Genomic DNA, 10,931 nt, shown 5'->3' with positions numbered 1-10,931 from the left:
AGGTTTGAATGCTGAAAAATGCTGAAAAAACACATTAATGTTACATTATTTACACTATTCCAGAGCATAAATAAGAAACTTCTCAATTCATTCTTCTAGTCTATCCTAACCCTAATACCATAATTGAATAAAAATAGCAAATACACATGCACACATACACACACACACTTATAGGTCGTTCTCATTAATGAACATGACTATAAACATTCCTGTATAAAATTACTGGAAAACAGAATCAGCAAGATAGTTACTGAATATGCATCATATTCAGGCAGACTTTATCCCAGGATTGTAAGAATTCTTTATTAGGAAGTCTATTCATAAAATTCATAAGAGTAACAGAGTATATGGAAAACTTAATCATTTCAAATTATTCTAAGTTTTTTGATAAAAGTAAAAACCTTTAATGAATTAAAAAGAATACACTAGCAATGGGAGGGAGGACTTTCTTTCTTTTTTTTTTTTTAAAGATTTTATTTATTTATTTATTTGCGAGAGAGAATGAAAGAGAGAGAGCATGAGAGGGGGGAGGGTCAGAGGGAGAAGCAGACTCCCTGCTGAGCAGGGAGCCCGATGTGGGACTCGATCCCGGGACTCCAGGATCATGACCTGAGCCGAAGGCAGTCGCTTAACCAACTGAGCCACCCAGGTGCCCAAGGAGGACTTTCTTAAGGTAAAATATATCTCCTAGAGACACAGAGCAAGTATTATACTTTGAGTTGACATTAAACTAATTTTTACTAAAATCAGAAGAAAAGGATGCAGGCAACCAGGCAATACTATACTAGAACACTTAACCAATGCATTAAGATGGCAAAAACAATGAGAGAAAATTGTCATTATTTGTACAAAATAATGTTGTATAATACAACAGAATCAACTGAAAACTGTTAGAATTAATAAGAAACTAACAAAGTTGCAGGATATAAACAAACCCCCAAAATCCTACATATTAGCAATGATCAATTTTAAAAGGTCATTAAAAAAGAATTCTATTCAAACTAGCAACCAATAAACAAACAAACCTACCAGTATATCTAACATAGGATCTATAAAAATTAACTGAACAACATAACAGAAGATTGGAATAAATAAGGAGAGAAACCATTATTTTAAAGTTGTCAATTTTCCCCAAAAATCAATCTATAAATTAAATGTGATCCCATACAAATCCCAACAGAATATTTTTAAGGGAACTTGACAAACTGGTTCAAAAATTCTCATGAAAGAGAAAAATATAAAAACAACATGTTTTTGAAACAGAATAACAATAGTTTTTCCTACAAGATTTCAAAATATACTAAAAGGTTGTTTTAGTATTAAAGTAGTATGGTTAAGAAATAGATTAATAAATGGAAGATAATAAAGAATCCAGAAATAGCAGTCTCTCTCACTCCTTCCCTTCCCTTGCCATACACACATACATGTGCGTATGAGCACACTCTGGAATTTGATTAATATTAGATGTGACATTTCATATCAGGAAGAGGGGAGTAAAACAGAAAAATGGTTTAAGAATTTGAGGTGTAGGGGAGAAAATACCTTTTCCCCTACCCATCTTAGGTTCTCTGCTTGGCGCCCTGTATACTGGACTGACAAAAGAGAGATTAACAATAGGAAAGCACAAACGTATTTAATATAAATTTTGTATGAAACAGAAGCCTTCATAGGAAATAAAGACCTGAAGATGTGGTTAAATCTGAGCCTTTTTATACTAGGTTTGATGAAGAGTAGAAAGTTGTGAGAAAATATGATAGGACAAAAGGGTATGAGCTAAGGTATTAAAGTAGGAGAAATTCAGTAAGCCTAATTTGTTTGGATTCCTCTTGGCATCCCTCCATCTTCAGAGATAAGGATGCTCCTTCCCTCCAGGTATAAGGAAAGCACCTCTCATATGAGGGTCTTATAACTTGCTTCAAGGTAGAAGGGGTTGATCAGAAAGTTCTTCCTGTACCTGCCATTTCTCAGATTCTTTCAACTTGAAATATTCAAAATGCCACGGCATCATATTTTGGGATAACATGTCCCAAACCCTGTTGCATGTAAAAGGCTATTTATTTCAACACTGTCTATAATAGAAAGAACTTAAAGGAGTAGCCCTAAAACTAAGCATCAATAGGAGGATGGTTAAATAAATTATAGTAATCTACACTATGGAATACCACACAGTTATTAAAAGGAATAAAGTGGACTGATTGTACAGGAATAAAAGATCTCTAAAATACATCAGCTGGAAAAGAGCAAGTGACAGACGCTTCCTTGCAAAACAAAACCACCACTATATGTAAAGAGCAGTGAAATGACTATAAAATTATGTTATTAAGTGTGAATAGGGGAATGTGTGTGTGTGTGTGTGTGTACAGGTGACAGCAGGCTTTAAAGGAGGATTACCATATTTTATTCTACATCCCTATTTGTCTTAATCTCTTATAAGAATGTAGTTATGTACTACTTATATAATAACACACAATTTCATAAACCACAATATTCAAACAATCACAATTTTATCTCCCTTTAGGGGAAACACAATAGCATAAAAAAGCCCTGGAACATATTAGTTCTGCCTCTTAAATTATCTGGATTATTATCTCCTTATCTATAAAATGAGGATTTTGACTAGATTATCTCATTTCCCTAAAAAACTTTACATTTCTATGAGCCTATAAAATATAATTAAATATTTTCCACTTTTTTATACTTTATTTTTAATTTGCATTTAACAATACATCAGTTTTATGGGTACATTACCATTTATTACAAATGTAATAATGAAATTTTTGCATAAGTAAATTTTGTCTGCCACAAATGAGGTTACCTACTTCTATACTTAAAAATGATAGAGTTTAGTTTAGTTCTTTATCATATCAGAATTGCTACACGGTCAATGAATATTATAATGAAAGACAGGATGCAAATCATACAATTGTTCTTGTTGGGAAGAAATGTGACTAATTTAACTTTCCTAAACTCTTTCTCTCAGTTCTATTCATTAAATCTGAAAAAAGAAAATGACATAATATAAAATTTCCATAAGAGAAGACCAGGCCCTTCTCCAGAAGAAGTAAAGAAAGAGTTTAAGCTAGAAAAAAAAAATGCCCTTCATTTGAAATCTTTAAGAAAATGTTCCCGATTCTTCAAGGTATTGAGACAAAAGCAAAATGATATTATTTGAGAAAAAAAGGTATTTTCATGCAAAAATGCCTGAATAATTCACCTAGAACATTCTCCAGATCATCACTACCCTGTTAGTGAATACTAGAGGAAAGAAAGAATTTGTAGGGAGGAGCAAGATGGCAGAGGAGTAGGAGACCTAAATTTCCTCTGGTCCCAGGAATTCAGCTGGATGGTTATCAAACCATTCAGAATACCTAAAACTGAACAGGAGATCAAAGAAAAGAATATCAGCAATTCTATGAACAGAAAAGTGATCACTTTCTGGAAGGTAGGACATGTGGAGAAGTGAATCCCAGGTGATATACGGGAAGACAGACCACAGCGGGAGGGGACCTCCGTCAGCCGCTACCGGCAAATGATAGAGTAGCGGAGCACAAAATCGGAACTTTTAGAAGTCGGGTCCGCTGAGGGACGTCACTCCAGTGGCTAAGTGGGGTTGGAACCCTCGTGGGACAGTGTGGTCTCAGGACCCTTGGGGTCACAGAAAGACCGGGGATGCCTGAGTGCGGCAGAGCTCCCGGGTATCAGAGAGGGGAAGCTGGCTGCAGAGATGGAGCCGAGGTGTGGGCTCTCAGCTCAGGGTTGCCATAAACCGTGATCCACGGCACAGTCGGGCCACTGCTCCTCCAGCAGGGACCCAACAAGCAGCAGATCCAGGGAGACTCCCCTTCCTCCCTCGGGAGGAGCGGCGCAGGAGCGCAATGCAGAGATCTGCTGGGTTTGGAGACTCCACACGAGGTCGGGTGCCAGAGATAGAAATGCTAGGTCACAGGCCGGGTGAGCACGGAGTGTGGCTGGAGACTGGGGAGATGGGAGTGACTGACTACTTTTCTCTGGGGGCTCACTGAGGAGTGGAGCCCCGAGTTCTTGGCTCCTCTGGGTGAGGGGGGGAGTTTGGGAGGCCGCCATTTTCACTCTTGTCCCCCAAAGCTGTATGGAAAACTGGTAGGGAACAAAAGCTCCTAGGAGCAAACCCGAGCACATTACTTAGCCTGGCCCCCAGCAAGGGCGGGGCAATTCCGCCTCTGGCAAAGACATTTGACAATCACAGCAACAGGCCCCTCACTCAGAAGACCAGCAAGAACAGCCAACCAAGACCAAGTTTACCAATCAATGAGAACGGCAAAACGCTAGAGCTAGGGGAATACAGGACACAGAATCCATGGCTTTTTCCCCATGATTCTTTAGTTTTTAAAAGTTAATTTTTTTAATTTTCTTTATTTTTTTTCTTTTTCTATTTTTTTAGTTGAATTTTTCTTCTTCCCTTTTTCAACCAACATCTTATCAATTCCTTTTTTAAAATCTTTTTTAATTTTCATTTTTACTTTCATATTTTATCCCTTCATTGTATTTAACCTTATTTTTTTTGTGTATATATATATATATATATATATATATGTATTTACTTTATTTAAAATTTAGGATACTGTTTCTCTAACAGACCAAAATATACCCTAAATCTAGTGTATGACATTGTCCTAGTCTCCCACCTGATCATATCTCTTTTTTTTTTATTTTTTTCATTCTTTTCTCAACCAACTTATCAATTCCTTTTTTAAGATCTTTTTAAATTTTCATCTTTACGGGCACCTGGGTGGCTCAGTCAGTTAAGCGTCTGCCTTCGGCTCAGGTCATGATCCCAGGGTCCTGGGATCGAGTCCCACATCGGGCTCCCTGCTCCGCGGGAAGCCTGCTTCTCCCTCTCCCACTCCCCCTGCTTGTGTTCCCTCTCTTGCTGTATCTCTCTCTGTTAAATAAATAAATAAAATCTTTAAAAAATAAATAAATAAATAAATTTTCATCTTTACAATCATATTCCATCCCTTCAATGTATTTATCCTTATGTGTGTGTGTGTGTGTGTGTATAAGTTTTTCATTCTTTAAAATTTGGGGAGGCAATTTCTTCTAACAGACCAAAATACACCCAAAATCTAGTATGTGGCTCTGTTCTATTCACCAGCCTGATGATATTGTTTTGTTTTGTTTTTTCCCTTTCTTTTCCCCCCGGGGTTTGGGTCTCTTCTGATTTGTTTAGTGTATATTTTTCTGGGGTCGTTGTTACCCTGTTAGCATTTTATTCTCTCACTCATCTATTCTCCTCTGGACAAAATGACAAGACGGAAAACCTCACCTCAAAAAAGAAAAGAGGCAGTACCGACTGCCAGGGACCTAATCAATACAGACATTAGTAAGATGTCGGAACTACAGTTCAGAATGACGGTTATAAAGATATTAGCTGGGCTTGAAAAAAGCATAAAAGACACTAGAGAATCCCTTTCTGGAGATATAAAAGAACTAAAATCTAACCAAGTCGAAATCAAAATGGCTATTAATGAGGTGCAATAAAAAATGGAGGCTCTAACTGCTAGGATAAATGAGGCAGAAGAGAGAATTAGTGATATAGAGAACCAAATGATGGAGAATAAAGAAGCTGAGAAAATGAGAGATAAACAACTACTGGATCACGAGGGGAGAATTCGAGAGATAAGTGATACCATAAAGCAAAACATTAGAATAATTGGGCTTGCAGAAGAAGAAGAAAGAGAGAGGGGGGGCAGAAGGTATATTGGAGCAAATTATAGCAGAGAACTTCCCTAATTTGGGGAAGGAAAAAGGCATCAAAAATCCAGGAGGCACAGAGAACCCCCCTCAAAATCAATAAAAATAGGTCAACACCCTGACATCTAATAATAAAATTCACAAGTCTCAGAGACACAGAGAAAATCCTGAAAGCAGCCTGGGGCAAGAAGTCTGTAACCTACAATGGTAGAAACATTAGATTGGCAGCAGACCTATCCGCAGACACCTGGCAGGCCAGAAAGCACTGGCATGATATATTCATAGCACTAAATGAGAAAAATATGCAGCCAAGAATACTATATCCAGCTAGGCTGTTACTGAAAATAGGAGAGATAAAAAGCTTCCAGGACAAACAAAAACTAAAAGAATTTGTGAACACCAAACCAGCCCTACAAGAAATATTGAAAGGGGTCCTCTAAGCAAAGGGAGAGCCTAAAAGTAACATAGACCAGAAAGGAACAGAGACAATATACAGTAACAATCACCTTACAGGCAATACAATGGCACTAAATTCATATCTTTCAATAGTTACCCTGAATGTAAATGGGCTAAATGCCCAATCAAAAGACATAGGCTATCAGATTGGATAAAAAACAAGACCCATTGATATGCTGTCTGCAAGAGGCTCATTTTAGACACAAAGACACCTCCAGATTGAAAGGGAGGGGGTGGAAAACCATTTACCATGCTAATGGACATCAAAAGAAATCTGGGAGGGCAATCCTTATATCAGACAAATTAGATTTTAAACCAAAGACTATAATAAGAGATGAGGAAGGACACCACATCATATTTAAAGGGTCTATCCAACAAGAAGATCTAACAATTGTAAATATCTATGCCGCTAATGTGGGAGCAGCCAATTATATAAGGCAATTAATAACAAAAGCAAAGAAACACATTGACAACAATACAATAATAGTAGGTTGTCAACGTCTAGTGCGTTGGGGTCCCTGGGTAAGGGTCTACGAAATCACCAGGACACAGGGGATGCAGAGCAAAGGCAGCACTTGCAACTGCATACTGCCGTTTATTACTCACGTAGCTGTATACTTGCAGAGATCAGATAAACATAACAATGTATCAAGCCAACATCTGTGAAGTGAAATATACACGAAATGCAATAAGAACAAAATACATCCTGTTTATGCTTGCAGAATAAAGAATTCTCTTAGCCATCCTTCCTTTGGAGACAACATGTTCTTTGTCTTTAGAAAGAACACTTCTGATTAGAAAGATACACTTTAAGCTAGGCAAGAGCCACTTCCTGCTGATCCAGAACTTGCAACATGAGATAAGGGGAAGAGAACGTTTTCTCCTCCTGGCCTAGGCCTGCCTGGCCGACCTTAACCTCACTGCAGTCCTCAAATGACCCTGGCCTGCAAGGGGCCTACAAGCCTACACCATCTCAATTCCCTCTTTTTTCTTTTGTTTTAATAAAAGTGCCCTCCAAAGGATGGCCATAGAATTCTGGGAAGGCTTTAGATAGCAAAAATGCAACAGCATAAAGCATAAGATAACAATCAACAATACAAGTCCCATTCCTCCAGCAGTGTGCCCCAAACTCTGAATAATACCTTTTGGATCTAGTCCCTCAAGTTGCTTAAGAAGTAAATTGGCCAACGTAGCGGCATCTGATACAGTAAGCAAGGCACACATAGCCAAAAATAAATTTTCAGGCGTACAAGCCTTCCCCGTTCGCTGCAGGATTTTTTGCCCCTCCCCACTAAGCTTTTTAATTTGCCCCCAAGTCGGCAAAGCAGTAGCAAATATCTGCCGACGGCGACGTCGTCCTCCCAAATTCAGATGTGCCATGGCCTGTAACGGAAGTTCATCTTGGTCTGGATTCCCCATTTGTCGTCTGGTGGGATACAGTGCCATTCGAATTGGCCCTCGACTGGATCCATCGCGCAGGGAAGCCAGGAACAGGTCCGTCCATCCTCTGTGGAGACATAAGCATAACCCTTCCCTCTGCAAAGTAATAGCCCCGGTTGCCATTCTGCATCTGCGGTTGGTTTAAACCATATATGTTCATTTAATGGAGGGGGAGCGACCTCTCCCTCTATGAACTGTTTCTCTGCACGGGAGAGGATATCTCCCTGTGGAAGATTCAAGAAATTTAATGTGAACAGAGCTTGTTGCAAAATAGAACGTGCATTTGATTGAGTGAATGCTAAGATATGATCCTTTATCCTCCTTTTTAATTTTTTAATTTGTAACTTTAAGGTATTATGTGCACGTTCTACAATAGCTTGCCCTTGAGGATTATACTCAATGCCTGTTTTATGCATGATACCATATTGTTTACAGAAAGTTTGAAATTTTTTACTGCTATATGCAGGTCCATTATCTGTTTTAATAATAGATGGTAAACCCATCACAGCAAAAGTTTCTAAAAGATGGGTGATAACATGTTGTGCAGTTTCGCCACTTTGTGCTGTGGCCCATATAAATTGAGAATATGTATCTATTACCACATGTACATACATACAAAGTTCAGAAAACCACATCTGCCACTGCAGATATTCAGGCTCCTTTAAAAGAGCCCGACAGAGGACCCTCCAGTCCTCAGGAGAAAAACTGTTATAATGTCAAGCCAGACCATTAACTAGCTCCTTAACATAATGTGTTTGAGGTCCATATAAAGACACTGCCTTTTTCAAGCGACCAATATCTTCTATACCTATTCCTTCATAATATGGTGCTTGTGCCATTCCCTGGACCGGGGGAGGCCTAATAACAGGAAAAGCAAAGACAGAATTAGCTGCGCCAGCCTCATCATCGCTATCCTCTAGCGCATCAAGCTCAGCTAAAGCAGCAGAAAGGAAAGGATTTTTAGAAGAAAGAGCTGGTACAGAAGGCAAAGGCGGAGCAGAGGGCTTCCTAGAGGGTTTCTTAGACTCCTCCGTCATAGCCATAACCTGCTGAAAAACCTTCCATACATGCTCCACCTCGGGATCCGACTTTACTTTCGGTTTTGGTTCTTCATTACCACACTCGCTAGGCTCACGGGATGGTGTAAGCTTAAAGGTATCTTTCTCTACCGCCCTTTTCTCATCCGTATCTAAAGGGAGGTCTTGTATAGAAGGAGCCATCTCCTTATGGAAGTCTTCGACCGTGCGGTCATCCTCCATCGCTTTAAGCACTGTAAAAATAATTGACCAAATAGACCAAAACCGCACGGGAATTTTTTCTCCCTGTCTCATTGCCTTCTCGACATTATGTCGAACTCGCCGCCAATTATCCATGTCTAAAGTTCCCTCCTCTGGAAACCAAGGGTTCCATTCTCGAACCACCTTCAAACACAGCTCAATATCATTAGAAGCGACAGTAATACCATAGACAGCAAGTGAATGCTTCAGCATTCGAACATAAGGAGTAGAAGTTTCTTGTCCCATCACCCTGTACTTAATTAAGTTACTCACCCTTCCTGTACGTCCTTCAGGGCCCCTGTTCAGGTGCCAATTGTCAACGTCTAGTGCGTTGGGGTCCCTGGGTAAGGGTCTACGAAATCACCAGGACACAGGGGATGCAGAGCAAAGGCAGCACTTGCAACTGCATACTGCCGTTTATTACTCACGTAGCTGTATACTTGCAGAGATCAGATAAACATAACAATGTATCAAGCCAACATCTGTGAAGTGAAATATACACGATATGCAATAAGAACAAAATACATCCTGTTTATGCTTGCAGAATAAAGAATTCTCTTAGCCATCCTTCCTTTGGAGACAACATGTTCTTTGTCTTTAGAAAGAACACTTCTGATTAGAAAGATACACTTTAAGCTAGGCAAGAGCCACTTCCTGCTGATCCAGGCATTTAGAACTTGCAACATGAGATAAGGGGAAGAGAACGTTTTCTCCTCCTGGCCTAGGCCTGCCTGGCCGACCTTAACCTCACTGCAGTCCTCAAATGACCCTGGCCTGCAAGGGGCCTACAAGCCTACACCATCTCAATAGGTGACTTTAACACCCCCCTCACTGAAATGGACAGATCATCTAAGTAAAAGATCAAAAAGGAAATAAAGGCTTTAAATGACACACTGGACGAGATGGACTTCACAGATATATTCAGAACATTCCATCCCAAAGCAACAGAATACACATTCTTCTCTAGTGCCCACGATCTCCAGAATAGATCACATCCTGGGTCACAAATCAGGTCTCAGCTGGTACCAAAAGATTGGGATCGTTCCCTGCATATTTTCAGACCACAGTGCTTTGAAACTAGAACTCAATCACAAGAAGAAAGTCAGAAAGAACTCAAACACATGGAGGCTAAAGAGCATCCTACTAAAGAATGAATGGGTCAACCAGAAAATTAAAGATGAATTAAAAAAATTCATGGAAACAAATGAAAATGAAAACACAACTGTTCAAAATCTTTGGGATGCAGCAAAGGCAGTCCTAAGAGGAAAGTATATAGCAATACAAGCCTTTCTCAAGAAACAAGAAAGGTCTCAAATACACAACCTAACGCTATACCTAAAGGAGCCGGAGAAAGAAAAGCAAATAAAGCCTAAACCCAGCAGGAAAAGAAAAATAATAAAGACCAGAGCAGAAATCAATGAAATAGAAACGAAAAGAACAGTAGAACAGATCAATGAAACTAAGAGCTGGTTCTTTGAAAGAATTAATAAGATTGATAAACCCCTGGCCAGACTTATCAAAAAGAAAAGAGAAAGGACCCAAATAAGTAAAATCATAAATGAAAGAGGAGAGATCACAACCAACACCAAAGAAATACAAACAATTATAAGAACAAATTATGAGCAACTATATGCCAGCAAATTAGATAATCTGGAAGAAATGGATGCATTCCTAGAGAAGCATAAACTAGCAAAACTGAACCAGGAAGAAATAGAAAACCTGAACAGACCCATAACCACTAAGGAAATTGAAGCTGTAATCAAAAATCTCCCAACAAACAAAAGCCCAGGGCCAGATGGCTTCCCAGGGGAATTCTACCAAACATTTAAAGAAGAATTAATATCTGTTCTTCTGAAGCTGTTTCAAAGAATAGAAATGGAAAGAAAACTTCCAAACTCATTTTATGAGGCCAGCATTACCTTGATCCCAAAACCAGACAAAGACCCCATCAAAAAGGAGAACTACAGACCAATATCCCTGATGAACATGGATGCAAAAATTCTCACCAAAATACTAGCCAATAGG

The 10,931-nt window shown here is 39.1% G+C and overlaps 1 protein-coding gene across 4 annotated transcripts in view; it reads right to left on the bottom strand.

Moving 5' to 3' along the window:
- Positions 1-6,760: 6,760 nt before the first annotated feature.
- LOC123860545 (endogenous retrovirus group K member 8 Gag polyprotein-like) overlaps positions 6,761-10,931 on the bottom strand; it is a 131,474-nt gene continuing 127,303 nt past the window's right edge. For all 4 annotated transcript variants that reach the window (XM_064588269.1, XM_064588270.1, XM_064588267.1 and 1 more), the window contains one exon: positions 6,761-9,388. In XM_064588269.1, coding sequence (XP_064444339.1) covers positions 8,346-9,152 — 807 coding nt within the window. In that variant the 5' untranslated portion in view covers positions 9,153-9,388 and the 3' untranslated portion in view covers positions 6,761-8,345. The remainder of the gene's footprint in view (positions 9,389-10,931) is intronic.

The sequence above is a fragment of the Mirounga angustirostris genome, unplaced genomic scaffold (assembly GCF_029215605.1).
Source record: "Mirounga angustirostris isolate CCGP_5_RB_7025 unplaced genomic scaffold, mMirAng1.0.hap1 SCAF_4, whole genome shotgun sequence".
Taxonomy (NCBI): Eukaryota; Metazoa; Chordata; class Mammalia; order Carnivora; family Phocidae; genus Mirounga; species Mirounga angustirostris.
This window is presented reverse-complemented; position numbering and strand designations above follow the sequence as displayed.